Source organism: Echiichthys vipera (assembly GCF_963691815.1).
Source record: "Echiichthys vipera genome assembly, chromosome: 13".
Classification (NCBI taxonomy): Eukaryota; Metazoa; Chordata; class Actinopteri; order Perciformes; family Trachinidae; genus Echiichthys; species Echiichthys vipera.
Window position 1 is genome coordinate 16,056,549 of NC_139838.1, and position 17,342 is coordinate 16,073,890.

General features: G+C 42.0%; 1 protein-coding gene across 1 annotated transcript in view; it reads right to left on the reverse strand.

The window, feature by feature from the left end:
- The window catches only part of clasp2 (cytoplasmic linker associated protein 2), a 61,109-nt gene that overhangs the window by 38,716 nt on the left and 5,051 nt on the right, over positions 1-17,342 (reverse strand). Inside the window, exons 2-7 of the mRNA XM_083926108.1 lie at positions 14,875-14,953; positions 10,767-10,870; positions 10,235-10,326; positions 8,010-8,085; positions 7,211-7,308; positions 2,221-2,291 (exon numbers count right to left, since the gene is read on the reverse strand). Of these exons, the coding sequence (XP_083782234.1) occupies positions 2,221-2,291; positions 7,211-7,308; positions 8,010-8,085; positions 10,235-10,326; positions 10,767-10,870; positions 14,875-14,953 (520 nt within the window). The remainder of the gene's footprint in view (positions 1-2,220; positions 2,292-7,210; positions 7,309-8,009; positions 8,086-10,234; positions 10,327-10,766; positions 10,871-14,874; positions 14,954-17,342) is intronic.

Consider the following 17,342-nt stretch of genomic DNA (forward strand, 5'->3'; position numbering starts at 1 on the left):
TGCAAAAGAAAGAAGCTTAAGTACACTTTAGGTGGCAGCCAAGGCCAAACAGCCAGGCCTGCAGCCACACTTCACCTTGGTGAGCATCTGTTGCAACTTTCTCCTTACAGTTAGTAAGAGTGTAGAGATTTCAGCGTCTCAAGTATGAAGGCTGGTTGTGTAAGCACCACTACATGGTTTGCATATTCTCTACACCAAACTTGTCACTAGTCTGTTGCAAAGTTTACTCCTATAATGTGTCTCCTACCAATTTTAAATGGAAAGTCCAAAGACATTATCATTATTAACATCTTGATAACAAACAGTGCTTTCTTCCCCAGCGAAGCACATGACAGAAGACAACAACAGAGCACAAATACAAAACCGTGCTCTAAACCCCAAGGGAGGTGGGAGCTAAAGGCAACACTCGCTCCGTCCCTCTGCTGCCACCAGAGATTGCATCATGGCAACTACACCAACTAACACGCCCCTGAGCTCTTCTCCACGTCTCTTCTGATGTCTCTCTCTCCAAGTAAACAGACTGCAACAGCACACCAGACACAAACCGCTGCTGTCGTTGTGAGACAGACAGAGATGCTGACAGGGCAGCTTAAAGGTACTAACAGCCAATGGTAGACTGCTTGATATCAACACATACTCGACCTTTCCTCTCCTGATACCAACTCTCATACCAAATACTAGGGCTGGGTTTAAAAAAAGAAATTGATTTTTTGATTAAAATCTTTTGAAAGAACCGATACACAAAAACACATGTCCAGGAATCCATTTGTACCAATCAGTCATGCTAGCCTGTCAGGAATGCTCCATATTTAGGTTACATTTTGGAGAGGGAAAAACTGACACAGTCATTTTCAAAAGGAGTCCGCTGACCTCTGGTCTCCAAATATCTGAATGTAAAAGTCATTCAAAACTCAGGGAGTCTGTAGAGTTGCACTTTATTATGTTGACTACTATGGCGTGTTCATGTTTAATAAAACGGTTAGGGGTCAATTCGTAATTCTTAAACATTAATATTTGTTATAATGGTTAGGTTAGAGGGTTCCTTGTGCAATTTACAGCATTAATTCTCTTAGAATCTCTTTTCATATCCAAACTAAAGTGTTTTGTAGTGTTTTTTGAAATATCCCTCACAGAATTCATATTAAATCAAACTGAATTAAAAATTGAATCGATTTAGAAAATAATACCAAGCGCTAGAACATGGTCCCTACTCAAAATCAACGTGTATTGAGATATGTATCGTACTGTGGCCTCTATATCGTGATACATAGCGTATCGTAAGGTTGTTGGCAATACCCAGCCCTATGTTTTTTTCTTTTTAGCCAAATTTAAAAACGCTTTACCTAACGCCATTGGAATTATTTCTATTCATAAAGTAACATTAGTCCAGGGATTGCTGTGGCACTGAAATTGATTCTGCATATCAGATTGTCAAAGCCCTATAAAACAATGACTTTGTTGGTGGAAACAACACAATAGACCTTTTCAATGGAATTCTATTGCTAGGCAACAGCCTTGGTCCTTGTCAACTTCCTGTCAGTCGATGACATTCACTGACACTGGACATAAACTAGGACACATTTAGAAGGTTTATGTTTACACCTTTGAAAAGGTCTATAGAAGCTAACCAGATCACTTTGTTGATCATTATTCAGTGAAGAGTTTTCACCCAAACATTTAATCAAGTGTGAAAATCCCTAAATACCGACTGTACCAACGTCAATATTCTGAAAGGTGAAAGCAACTAAGTGAAACATTACTGTAAGAGTTAATACCACTACAGAATGACCTTTGTTGGTCAAATAAGTCACACACACACACACACACACACACACACACACACACACACACACACACACACACACACACACACACACACACACACACACACACACACACACACACACACACACACACACACACACACACACACACACACACACACACACACACACACACACACACACACACACACACACACACACACACACACACACACACACACACACACACACACACACCCTGTCAAGTCCTCTTACAGGAGCTCATGGCATCAAACTGACAAGATCACATGCAGATATAGACACGCACTAGCACCAACCGACACACACATTTTTCAGGTACACACCCAATACCTGACAACTGTAAAATCATCTCGACAACATGACTAAACTTGGTGGCAATACAACTGTGGCAAAATATATGAGAGAAGTTACTGACCGTGACTCGGGCTGAGAGCCATGTTGCCTGAATTCAAGGCTTCATCAAAACGAGCGAATAATGTCTGTAACCTGGAGAGGGAGAGAGAGAGACAGAGAAGAACATTGATTTTAAAAAAATAGAGAACTATACATATACTACACATGCAGTCATTTTCATTGACCGGATCATGACAAAGAAAATACACACACACTTTTGACTGAGAGACAGGCATGGTGCTTTGAAATCCAAGTAAACGTATCATTAGCAGCAACATGTTGACAGCCTGCATGACTGACTGTCAGCGGGTGGGTGTGTCTGTCTATTATTCCAGTCACTCTCATGAAGCTGCAGGAGCTACATGACCAAGACTCCTGATATCCTGCTCAGCAACAAACACACAAAAGACACAACGTCTCAAGCCACGTTCTGCTAAGTCACATTCTGTACAGGTAAGACTATCTGCATATTAAAGATTTTTGTCGATCACAGACAAACCAAGCGACAGTAACACCTTTGCACGGATAATAACCTCAAACATGAGAACATTTACAGGCCCCTCAAACATCTCCTGCACACTGAGCAGTGTCATTACACATTGTTTACACATGACTGGTAAGACAATAATACAACACAAACACAATGACCCTTGTCCAGTAACATGCCTTAATGTCTCCTTGCCAAAAGGTTAGAAATAGATGTGAGCATACAAGACTAAGAGTCATACAGACCGCCCACTGTGTGTCTGTCTGTCTTTCGGTGTCTGTTTGCAGGTCAACGACTACAAAACAGCTTAGCAGCTCCTGGTAAGTCACGATTAGAGTTGCAATGGGCTCATCCGCCGTGCAGCGTTTTCACGTGGTCCCCTTTCTTTCATTAGCATTCTAATTTGCCCATTTGGTTCAGAAATAGCCCAGTCTTTAGTCTTCTATACTCATTTGCTTCAGTATTTCCCAGTGGCCTGATTAATAGGTTGCTGCGCAACGTTGCATTAGCTCCCATGCTAGTGACACACACAGGTCCTCGGCTTCCCTCAGCTCTTTGTATCCAACATGGTGCAGTGGCTCCGAGAAGGAGGGAGGGAGGAAGACAGGAGGAGGGAGGGTGTGAGAGAGAGAGAGATAGAAAGGAGGGGGGAGGGCGTGAGAGAGAGAGAGAAAGAAAGAGAGAGAGAGAGAGAGAGAAAGAGAGAGAGAGAAGGAGCCAAATAACGTAAGACCAAAGCATGCTACGGGCATACGACATAGCACCACCTACTGTCGCACACACACTGAGAAATCTCCATAGTGGTACAAAGAGTTAAACCTCAGGCATAGTCTTTGCATGCATGTGTGTGTGTTTGAGACAAATGGGCCAGTTTATGTGACAGACAGCAAAGAGATTCAGTTACCCTTTATATAACCTCCCTCTCATATCCAGACCATAGACTGTACAGTCTATGATCCAGACACAAATACACGCTTGTCAAAGGGGGAGGGGCTGTACAGCTAGCGGCAGACAGAAATTGAGGCTGCTCCTCCCCCTCTCCTCTACGTCTCTCCTTCACCCCATTTGCCCATAATTCCCTCCCTCCCTTCTATTCCTCTTTTTTACTCCCTCTTCGCTCCAGGTCTATTGAATGCTCATTAAAGCAGCATTTGACCGAATAATAGGAGACTGTTAATTGGTTAATCCCACGTAGTTACTGTAAACTCAATAATAATCTGATCGATAAAGCTGCCACACACACGCACACGCACACGCACACGCACACACGCACACACGCACACACGCACACACACACACACACAGCAGGACAGGAAGAGGTGGATCTAACGGCCTGGTCAGATCAGTCTCTCTGACCCATTCAGACTGACTGCCAACGCAGGTCTAACTCGTGTCACTGTTGATGTGAAAGGGGTTATCAGGTTCACTGAAGGATGACTGATCTCATCAGAAACTGGCAAACATACACAGTGTACAGTGCGGTGAACTCTGACCAGAATAACTGACCTGAATGATGAAACTGAACTATTTTTTCCAATCCTGTTCTGGGAAGTCTTTAAGGACAAACCTAATTTGGGCTAATAAAATGCCTCATCATTCAACCAACACAGTTTGTAAACTACATATTTATTACCAGGCTGTAAAATGTAAGAGCCTGCAGACAGAACAACCTGCACGCACTGTAGACGGTTCTGCTGAATGCGTCTCCTGCATCTTCACATCATCTGCATAGTAAATGATAATTCAAAGGTACAACTCTCACTGGGAATCCAACCTAATGAAGCTTTAGGCCCATTCAATCCACATCAACTATATTCTCTGTTCGGCTGACCCGACCATTGAACCAGCATACCAAACGGTCTTCACCGGGCTGAGTGACAATCAGAATTTATATTATATGATATATTTATATTTAAAATAATAGCTTTCAAATAGGCTGCACAGGAACTTTACTTATTGATTGATTGCGTTTATCTTCCCACCTGCCATGGTGGGCTACGCCAGAATATGCCAGATAGTGAAACCGGCAAGCTCCCAGCAACAGTCTGAGGGTAGAAAAAACATGGAAGGTACCTTGGCGATATGCATGTCTCTTTCTTTCTTTCTCTCTCTCTCTCTCTCCTTAGAGTCAGTCAATTTTGATATTATAAAATTAAAGTCTATATGTTTAATGAGACTAAGCACTGGCAGTCAGATGTCAAAAACATGTCTTATGTGAATTTTCTTTGTGGGGATCTATTCATCCTTCTATTCTAAAGCCTGTGAATGTTCTCATTCGTCCAGGTCATCGTTATCCCCAAAGCAGTTTTAGTCAAAAGCAACTGGACTTGGTTGTTTGTCTAGGAAGATGTTTCACCTCTCATCCAAGAGACTTCATCAGTTCATGTACGCATCTGACCAGACTGGGACTCTATTCTAAGAGATTTCTATGTGGATTGGGCTTTAGATTGTCCTGATCTGCATTCAAAAATGTTATTACACTCATTAGTCACAGCTTCCAGGCGTACTACCAATTAGTAGTTAGTAATGTAAACCAGTTATTTATATATATATATATATATATATATATATATATATATACACAGTCTGTGTGTGATTTAATACTGTAGGCCTGCCCTGGATACAATTTCAATTAGGCTCTTTTTCAAATTAAAGAGGCGACAGAGAGAGAGAGAGAGAGAGACAGAGAGAGAGGGACTAAAATCTAAAATGCCCCTAGTGCAGGTGTCACAAACTGCTATAATCTAGACATGTCATGGATTTTATGCAGCCTAACCCTATGTTAGAAATATAGTTTACATAACTCCTGAGCGTTTAAATGATATAATAAAAAGGCAGTCCTTTGGTCAACTCCTTGCTTTTAGACAATTTATTTCTCTAATGCTCTCTCAACCTTTTCACCGCTTATTCTCGGCCTTCGATACTCCCTATCCTTTGTCTCCATTATCTGATGCTTGCTCTGCAGAGTTGATATGTGATCTGGTCAGCAGGACTCTGGCTGCAGCCCTGCATTCCATCCTGCAACCATATACCAACACAAACACACTCAGGCCCACAAAACTTCCACCTTTCCCTCACACCAGTGCTCCAAAATTAATAGGGAATAGTAACTAAACAGATATTTGTGCGCATTACAATTTACGCCAAATTTTGTAACAAGCAGCGGTTACAGACCTAAATCTCTGCATCTGCCAGACTTCTACACATAACAGACACACACCAGACTGTATGAATCCCACATAGACAGCGTGTTTACACTGGAGACAAACAGGCTTAATATGCGCAACACATGACACATGGTCACAGCCAGCATTCACAGACGCAAGACTCATACTGAGCAGTCAGCACACAACCCTGGCTGCTGCTAAGATCTCACCCATGGGAGAAACAGGGTGGGGGGTGGGGTCACTGTGTGCTTAAAATAACCCTCAACCTGGCGCATGTAACCCCAGCGACCAAAGAAGGACGAAACCACTCACTGGACCTCTTCAGATGACATTAATGCACATACACACTTTCTCCTCAACTCCGTTACTCCACCCAACGCCTTTGTACCCCATCTGCCCCCTCCCACCCTCCTCCCCCAGTCAGTCAGCATTGTGCTCTGGATGAAAGTGCCTCTCTGTGTGTGTGAAGGGCAGAGTGGTGCATGGTGTGGCCTGGGACAGACTGAGTGCCAAGGCCACGGGACCCAGTGACACTCCACACAACTCATCCCCTGCTTCGAACACACACACACACACACACACACACACACACACACACACACACACACACACACACACACACACACACACACACACACACACACACACACACACACACACACACACACACACACACACACACACACACACACACACACACACACACACACACACACACACACACACACACACACACACACACACACACACACACACACACACACACACACACACACACACACACACACACACACACACACACACACACACACCTCTCTTTGCATCAAAATAAATAATACATTTAAATTGATTAATTTAGGACTTAAAAATAAAGTTATTCTTCACCTTAAGTTAGTTAGTGCAATGTCCGAGAAGATAAATATAGAAAATTGTACCCAAAAGGGACTAGCTCTTTGACTGCTCTGTATTGTACATTATTTTTCTACTGTGGACTGCAGCCACAACATTCAGATTTTTTGCTTTCACAGGGTGGTACAGCAGGGTGCAGCAACATGACAGCTATCCCAAAAGTGAAGCCATAACATCCCAATCGCCCCCTGGTGGCTGGCTGTTAGTTTAGGTTTGATTTGCGGGGGAGTTTTCTGTGAGCACAGCACACATTTTAAACATCAATATCACAGTTGATCCTGTTCATTCAATTTTGGGAAGCCAAAGTTGTGATCAAGACTATTATTCATATATATGTCATATTAACACACTCAAACACAGACTTACACACACAGACAAATAAAAACACAACCAGTGCTCAGAGAGAGAGAGAGAGAGCTTCTCAATAACTGACAGATAAAATAACTCACCGTGCAGCAGGCAGTCCTCTTTTTGCAAGGTCTGCTCGGACCCTCTCTCCCACGTGACGATAAACATCCACCAATGTTACTATGGAGGCCTCACGTACCTACAGACAGCAGACATTAACCAATTTAAATGTCTTACACATACACACACACGATTATGGTGAATTTTCTTTAATAACTCCATACAGATTACACTCAGCTGTCGGGGGTTACACACATTAAGGGTTGCAAACGTAAACACATTAAAAAACAATCCCTTGAGGGCCCGTACTCACCCCCCCTAATGGGAGACATCTGATTTGCTAGTTATGTTGTGAGCACTGCTGTGATTTGGTAGTGGGATGCTGTTAAAGAGAGATTCTGCAGCTGAGGGTGGGCGGGCCTGCTGAAGATTTTGATTGGTCAGGACAGTATGTGGGCAGAAAGTCATTGGGCAGACTATAGGAGAAGATTTCAGCTTTGGGGTGCAACTCCAGAGGAGGTTAAAAAAACCAACCTCTCTCTATCCCTGTCTCAGCTAGTACTATGTGGGTTAATGGTTGGATGTTGGTCCTCATGATTCAGAAGCGAGGCAGGGGTGGGGGCACTTAACTCGAGCCCATCTACTCACTAATAATAGTAATAATCACAGAGCTGCTCTAAGAGGCCTGCCAACACTCTGGATGCTGAAAGCTAAACCACAAGCTTAGCTACAGACTGATATAAGAAAGAAACAAGCAAAAGAAACACACACACCAGTATAAACAGATCCATAGGCATGTTCATGTATTGTATTGTTTTGCTAAAGCACTATGTCTCCTACCTGTGGGTTCTGGTCTCCAGTCAGAGTGCAGAGATGAGGGACTAGTTTACTGAGGCTCAGTGGCTGGGCTCCATACCTGAAAGAGAGTCACAAAAAGGCAAGCAAATGAGAGGGATGATATTTATTCATTACAAGATAATGCAACTTTCATATCACATTTTCAGGAATGAGGAAAACGCCTCTATCTTCAGGAGGGAGACTGGATTTAGAAAGCAGTGGAAATTGTTAAAAGGATTTATGAACCCCAGGATATATGGATCAAATTTGCTACTTAAGATTATGCACATTTTACTTCATTCACAATAAAAATGATTATTTAAGGTAGCTGAGAGAGCTTAACACATGACACACAACAAGAAGATGTTAGTGATTAGTAAATGGCAGGCATTAGGTGTACATGAATTATATCCAATAATAAAGGAATAATGCAATCAGAATGTTAAAACTAAGAAAAACACGGTTACATAACTTACCAACATCGTACGCAAGTTTTTCAGTTTGTTTTGTCAAACGGAAACTGTTGTGTACGACATGCAACATATCTGCATTTGCGGTGCACATTTTATGCCACTTTTTAGCAGAAACCAGCAGCTCTATATCTCACTAAGATGGGTGGTCCACAGAAAAGTCCCCACCCTTTGGCAGTTAAACTTTGCACCATAGGAGGCTAAAATTTGGCATGGAGGCCAAGTATTTGTGAGATTAAGAAAACTCAGAATGCCCCTTTAGGCCAATATCCCAATCCTACATTAGTTTAATATTCCATCTCTAACATAAACTCAAACAAACAGCCCTGGTAAATATGAATGCATTTATATAATTAATAGTATGCTTTTTATTTACTCATGTTGGCACAAAGTGGTTATTATTGCATTATTAGTTAATCTGATCTAATTTCACGTAAAAAAAAAAAACCCTTATGCACTAATTACTAAGTGCCCCCAAAATTTTGTCAATGCCCTGACTTTTTAGACAGAGGGCGCAAACATTACCTTCTTCCACATATTCTTTAAATGTCCTACACTGATGAAGATGCATGCTTGTAAGTGTTAAAATGAAGATGGCTTCCTTATTTCCATGAGTTTCTTAAACAGCACTGCAAATAGTTTTTTTCAGCTTATGTAATATCTTGAGCAACGCAACTATGTCCATTAAACACTTTAGCTTTACTATCAAGTAGCACCTCAGCATTTAGCACAACAGTGCGACTTTCCATTGGCAAAAAGATGACAAAGTTAGCACTGCCATTCTACAGCCAGCCCAGATTTGCTGTGTGTTGTAACCTGAAGGTGGTAAATAACTACAACCCGCTCTGTGCAGGTTGTAGTTATTTTGAACTGCTGTCCAGCTGCTGTCTAGGGCTTTGATTTGTTAGTGAGCTTGCAAAATGCAGGTTGACTGTGAAAGCTATGTCTCTACAATATAACTGTGGATAAATCCTCTATTAACTAACCGGAGGAAATCAAATTAACAACAATTTAGAACATTAATTTAGAAATGGACACCAGAAGACATGAATAAGCTGTGAGAAAAGTTTGTCTAGTTTAACCAACAAGCCAATTTCAATTGGTCTCTTTTCTTAAATTTTCCCAGATGTGATTTCTTTGAACTCTTGTGATTTCTGGAAGAACATATTTAAAATGGGCTGACATATTTTCTTTGGAAAACAGTAGTAAGATACAGTCCCATACAAATTAAATGTTGAAAAGCAAGTCCTCCATCACGCCTGACATGAGCGTGACACTCTTTAAGAGTTCAGGCCGGGGCGATTAGAGAACAGATTTTGAAATCTCTCTGAAAGCAACAACTAGCCGACATGTATGCTTTAAGGTTGTTAACGTCACATGACAAAAGCTGTGGTGCCATTCGCGGAATCACACAAACCGTTAAGAAGATTAAACCTGGAGACAGAGACTGTGAGTTTCTGGAACAAACGAAATGTTCCAGGGGGGTATTAAAAACCTGACCCCTCTGAATGAACTCATACTGAAGATGAATGGCGTCAGTATAGGACTAAGACTGTAGAATCTAAAAAAAACAACATTCTGTATACTTAGAAATAAATGAGTTGGTTTATAGTATATACAATTAGATATAGTGTATGTTTACATTTTGAACTTACTATGAGGACTTACATATGGCCTTCTGCCCACAAGATGAGAGAAACTATGAATAGTTTAAAAGCCCTGGAAGTGATACAGATGAAGAGGGGGAAAAATACTCACGAGCTGAGTGTGGCACTGAGACAGAGGCAGATTCCTTCTCGACTGCGGAAGTTCTTGTGTTTAAAACCAGGAAGTAGCCTTTCCCAAACGTACTGGATGAAGGAGAAGGAGAGAGACAGAAAAAAGGGAGGCGGGGCAAAAGAAAGAGAGCGTCAGTTGGAAGGAGCAGAGGAAGCTCCTGCCGGGCAGCTCATCAAGGGGTTTGAGCAGATTACAGAGTGCATGGGAGTTTACAATCAGTAGAGATGTAGCATGAGTAATTCCTTTAATACCCAGGTGAGGGAGCCCACATAACATAGATACCTCTCACCTACGTATAGTGAATATCTATTGGTGGCTGTGTCTGTTGTCTGGAATAACTACAACTGATCTGAATGTTGCTGCATGCTGACTAACACTATACAATTCAAAACACACCAGTCTTTCACCGTGTCCTGAGGCTGACATTTTTATGTGTGTGTGTGTGTGTGTGTGTGTGTGTGTGTGTGTGTGTGTGTGTGTGTGTGTGTGTGTGTGTGTATGTTTCTCTCACCATGGGCGAGGCAGTCTGCTCCATACAGCGAAGGATGATAGCTTGGCTGTTCTCCCTGACCTGGTCCTTACTATCACCCAGCCTGTCCACCAAAGCTGGTAAAACTACAGACAGAAAGAGAGATGGACAAAGGGAGTGATGAGTCAATGCATGTATTTTTTAAATATACATTTACAGTAAAATGTGCAGTATTTGCATGAAGTACAGGAGAAATGAACATGACAGAGGTACGGCGATAAAGGCTGCCCCCAAGTGGTGTGCTTTTAAAACACAAATATACAAATATAAATTTATGTTTATCCTTAGTTACAGCCTGTTGGTGTGTGAGACAGAAAGACACAAAAACATGGCAATGTGAAAGCTAAACCAATACCACTATCGACATCAAGGCTCTGATAAGACAAGGGGAAAGAGAAGACAGGAAATGACAAATGGACCGTGACTAATATAATGTCAAGATCATCAAATGCTCTCGTGTCAGTTCCACTTTATCAAACACACAACTGCTCCAGTAGCAGGGCCAATGTGACGCAGTGACGCACACTGTGGAGAATTAAGACTAAGAGCCTTTAAATGCTGGCATTCAAGTGAACTTTTTGGCAACGGCACAAATGTTTCAGATGGTTGCTCTAATCCACTATGAAATGTGGAACAGAGTTGGCAGGACGGCCCTCAGCTTTACGTGTATTTTCAGCTGTAATATCAGTTGAACAGCTACATGACAGCTTTTTATCTGAAGACCGTTTGTGGGTGACAATATGAAGAAATAATCTTCAGTGAAAAGATAATTTAAAGGATGAGTCATATTATTAAATATTTCACTTATCATCAACGCCTCCCATGAAAAGACCATCATCAACAATGAGCTATAAAGACATTTCTGAGTATCCAAAGCAATACAACTGTTGTTCAAAAGCTATTTAAAACACATCAATGAGCCAAAATTGTTGCATGAGTCCATTTTTCTTTATTATGATGAACATGAGCACTGTAGTTTATTGTGAGTCAATACCAAACCACACCATAAATGCTCACTAGCATGCAATTTTGCTGTTGAAAATAGTCCTCAACAAATGAACGACTAAACAGTAGCGCTATAGAAGACACACAGTACTGAGAGGAGGACTTGTGGTTTTGGTGTTTTCATGAGATTTGCTGACAGGAACAAAAACCTCATTCTTTAACTCACACAGTCAAGAAGTCACAATATATAGTGGTTTAAATGGCTTGTCCCAAATCCAACAGCCTGTTCAAACAGATGAAATACAAAATCTGATGAATCTTCAAATGGTCCGACAGAGAAAAACGTTCCCAGTTACATAAAACTCAAAACCTCCCTTTGACATTCAGGCAATGAGATAAAAACAAATACACAGAATGGCATGAGCACACACACACACACGCTCCTACCCACATTCTTAGCCTGTAACTACTGTATGGGAAGTGATGTCATCTGTCCTTTTCCCCTGCTGTGCATGCGTGTACTTACATTGTTATCATAACAGCTGGTTGCCTTAGCAATAAGGACAATACCCCCAAACAGAAAAAAGGACAGTTGGGGCATTGTTGCACACACATAGACATGGTTTGCTTGTATGTGGCAAGATGACTACTTTTGTTTCATCTTTTTCAATGGGCCGATCAAACGGGCAAACAGCTGCTGGGCCAATCATGTCACTTTATTTTATGGGGCACACAGCAAAATGGAAGGGCACTCGGAGAGCGCAGCCCTCTGCCAAAGCCATGCCCTCGCATTTGTTAACGAAAGTGAGAAATAATTTTTGTGTATCCAGCATGTGACTACAAAATGCAATAGCTTCTTCCTTGGCCCATGCTACAGCCTTCAAGTTTCATGGAAATCGAGATTAGTGATATTTCCGTAATGCTGCTGACAAACAAACAAGCCAAAAACATGACATCCTTTACAAAGATAACAAGAAAGTAGTATCAAGTTAAAGTGCAGCCTTGTGTGATCTGCATGTTTCACTTCCATTCACAACAGCGCGCACGCACCCACACAGGCACGCACGCAATAATAGCAGCAGCCCTGAGTCAGTCCTGTAGATCAATACAATCACTCACTTTCAATGATCTCATCTTCCTACCCTCTGAGAGTGAGTGTGTGTGTGTGTGTGTGTGTGTGTGTGTGTGTGTGTGTGTGTGTGTGTGTGTGTGTGTGTTTGTGTGTGTGTGTGTGTGTGTGTGTGTGTGTGTGTAGAAGGAGGGAGGGTGGGTAAAGGGGGAAGAAAACAGAGTACAGGAAAGGAGAGATGGAAGTCAAATGGAGGGAGGGAGATTCCAGAGCCAGCGGAGGGTGGGTGGCTCAGAGAGATGTTTTCATCATCAATCTGCAAGACACACTCCCATTACACGCACACTCATACACAGAGCCGGGCTATGGCACTGTCCTAGAGATATATGTATGTGGTGGCAGACTTTGCACTCTGTGACAGGTTCAGCCATCCCAGAGCTGCACTGCAGGACTGACTGTGTTTGTTGGTGACAAGGGCCAGTCTGGGTGACAAAGACAGCTGGTGACACCTTCAGCGGGCAACACACAAGGGCTCACACACTCACACACACACACACACACACACACACACACACACACACGCACACGCACACGCACACGCACACGCACACGCATACACGAAATCTGATACAAGATTCAGTGTATGAGGTCATGTGAATGTGAGGTGTGGTTTTGGGGTGTAATGGACGGAGCTACAGCATGGTAGTCGGTTCAGAGCCTTAATATAGAAAGACTAAAGTGTGTACAGTAGAGAGGGGGCGGTGCCAGTCTGTGGAGTTCTTCTGTTGGTCCGTCTCAGAGGAACCACAAAGTGGAAGTGAGAGACAAAATGGAGGGACGTAGGCCAAAACACAGAAATGCCTTTACAACAATACACAGAGCACCACACTTAATGTAAAATTACAGAGTAGTGTTGTTAGGTACAACTTGGGAATTGATACAGATTTAACTTCAGAAACTGAGACCAAGAGGGCAAATGTATCCTTTCCTTACAGGTGAAATAATGGAAGGATGAACATTTACCTCTCAGCCTGATTAACTGAACAACGAAACCCATTCTAAATGGTATTTTGCACATGCGTTGTTTAATCCACCATCCCGAAAAAAATCGCTACGCACTGAAATCTTTCAAGCAGAGTCTGATGAATTTTATTATCATATTCGAGACAAAATGCTGTTGCTTTGTCTCTCGCTCCTCTCTCCGCTGGAAGTACCGGCTGTCTCCACACTCTGCCTGTGGCGCGCATTTGGCACCGCGGCTACCTCAAGGGGACGAGCTGTCCTCCAACCACTGTCGCGCTCCCTCTATGTGTGCTGTGCTCATTCTCTATTATATCCCCCTCCTAGTCAACATCATCCACCTGATCATAACTATCTGACAATGTAGGGAGGCTTTAATCTGAGTTTAAATTCTGCATCTCTTTGTTGTAAAGTGCTTTGTGCTGGGAGACAAAGTCAATCAATCAGTTTATCAGACTGTTTGGAGGATGACGTTTGCATATCCCGTGATTCAGAGCGGTAAAATGACCTTTGAAAAACGTAGAAAATATAAACTTGATTGATACAACATGAGGTCGTATTTATTTTTAAATGTGCAAAAATTTTGGATGAAAAACATAAACTTGGTGTGTAAAGGTTAAAATGACAATCTTAATTAAAGCTGCAAGCAGCGATGAGCGGGCCCTCGCACCTGGAGTGTCGGGGGAGCCGGAGTCTGAAAAATATGGAGAAGTGGCTTCTCTCCTAGCAAAAGTTATATGGGGACACAGATTTTTCAAAGTGACTAGTTATGATCTGAAATATGGGCAAGATTAAACACTTGAAGGAAGAACATCTTCAGTGTGTTTTAAAGAGGGGATACATTTTGTGGCAGACTGAAAATCCCCATATAGCTTTTGGTAGGGACAAAAAACTTCTTGATACGTACCAACTTTACTAATAATGATCTGGGATTATTTGTGTTCTTTGTGTGCAAACTCAGTTTAAAAACAAATACAACACTTCACAAAAGACTTTCATTGTAAATGGAGCACAACCTAAAGGAAATTGAGGGTGGGGATAGGTTAGATATCTCACCTGTGCCCAGGTATCCTCTGAACCGCTCTCCCATGCGCTCCACAAATGCACCGCAGATGTCTATACCCAACAAAGCCACCTACAAAACAAAGAGTGAGACAGAGGTAAAGATTATAATGGGTCATACAAAATAATTATACGCCAGGGTTGGTTGACATTGTCAAAATCTTCTATCCCAATATAGATTACTTCATATCTCGATAAAAATATAGCATGTTCTCTTGAAACTCAATAAATAGTCCGTATAAAATGACCACATGGTAAAGCCGATATTAATACTTTAGTCCTGTGTGAATTAAATATGTAACAAATGAAAAATCCTGAGTTATTTCTCTTTTTATGAACATTTTTAGTGCAAATGTAAACTCAAAATATTAACATCAGATTTTCTGAGAAACTTGAGTTTGTGTGGGCTTGTTCTTTTCAGTTTAGATGTAATTGTGCATCACGATATACGATTTCATCACAATATGATTTATATAAACGATAATATCAAATTACCACCCAGCCGTATTATAGGCAATTATTACATACATTACGTATTTTCAACTCATTAAGTACACATTTATTTCGACCAGTGTCACTGTCGGCTTACACATCAACGACATTAGCAGCAGTGGTAGGAAGACACATGGGCTGAGGATCAAATCAGGCTCTCTTTGTAGGTTTTAACAAAATTTCAAGTCCGATCTTTGCATCCTAAATGGCGGGGGGGCAAAAAGAAAAAATGCTGAATCAACCTGTCTCTTGAGGTTTGCTGACTCAGGAAACAGCCAGGACTGGAAAGGGTAATTTGGTCATGCCCAAGGAATCAAAGTATCTTGTCTCCCTTTCAAGATGCAGCCCAGTCACACTGCCGACGGCTTTTTAAGCCAGTTTGATTCCCCAAATCTGGGATATGAGCCTTGTAGTGTGAGATATTGACACAAGTACTGTATTAAACAGACTGGCAACAGCAAAGTACAGTTTTAGTAGAAACCGGTGCTTTTGTACGGAACAAACGGGAACGTCGGTAAAATAAAAACAACCCCACTTTTATTCTAAATTCCATATTGGACGTCTAATATAAGATAGTATATTTATTTTTCTACTACTTGACTCCCGCTGCAGATTTAAGGGGTTGTCAGTCAATGGCGTTTCTACTATCTGGTGATAATGAAGTGACACAAGTCTATAGACTGAAAGGGCAGCACTGTGCAGTGCACAATGTGCAGTGTACAGTAGACACTGAGTTACTGTGATTTTCCATCCACCAGTTAAGTGAATGGAAATGCCAGAAATCTAATACAAACGTCTTCACGTCCAAAGACCATCCTTGAACACCCACTCTGTCCCAATATACGACCACTTTTTATGACACCATCAATAAGTGACGATACACAAACCAGCTCCATTCACTTGTGAACTCTGTCCTTTTGCCTGATAGCCAGGGAGCCAATCAGAATCACTAAAATACCTCTGGGGTTGCTCAAGTCGCTTGCTCATCACTTCCAGACACTGGAAAGCTCCACAACACCTCGTAGGCTCACAGTGAGATTTTTTTGGTGACACAAACGCTCTCAAGTATGGCGCTTGGCTGAGGTTGACATAGATAGAGAAATTATACTGTAATCTATCAGAAAAACCTCTCCGAAACATGAACATAAATGCCCCGATTTAATTTATTGTATCAAAGGTAACTGTGTGTTAACAGCTGTGGCACTCTTGATTATGTAACCTTGTTGTGCCCTCTTTATACCATCCACATAAGAGCAGCTTATGGAATCATGCATTCATTTGCACCTTTTTTTTTAGAAATCAAATGACTTACAGATAAACAACATCTGGACCCTTAATTCATGGGACTCATCACCACTGTGATTTGGCCCAATCATAAGACAAAAAAACTGGCTTGTGATATGACTCGTCGTAGGGGGAAGGTAGACTGGGTTTTTGTCTAGTGGTAAAGTTGAGTTTTCCACTGTGTTTCTGATTAGGATCACATCCCACACTGCGCTGTGCTCCTGGAATGCTTGTTTTGGCAGTGCTGCGGCAAAACTGAGCAGTCCAAAAAGAAAATCCATTAAAACATTGCTCTCCAGACTCCTCTGCCCTGAGTTAGGAGACAGACTGCAGCTTTTGCCCTATTTTAGGCAAAAGCAAAGCACAGCCAGGTAACCATGCAACAAAAAGGGGGAGAATGGGGGTGATGAGAAAAAATACAGAGACGAAGACCAAGCAATACCAGACAAAACAAAAATCACCTGGAGAGGAAACATGAGCTCTAGGTCACGATGATGACTACCTCATACTGACCTAATTTAGGGGGAGGGAGGGAGGAAAAACAGCAGGAGAAGAAACGGCATAGAAAGGAATCAGCCCTGAGGTCTCCCCTCCTCCACCCAGCACCCCAATCAAGCTTGGCGCCCACAACCATATGGCATCTTCACTTGGAGAGAGACAGAGGCGATAGAGGATGAGGGATGGAG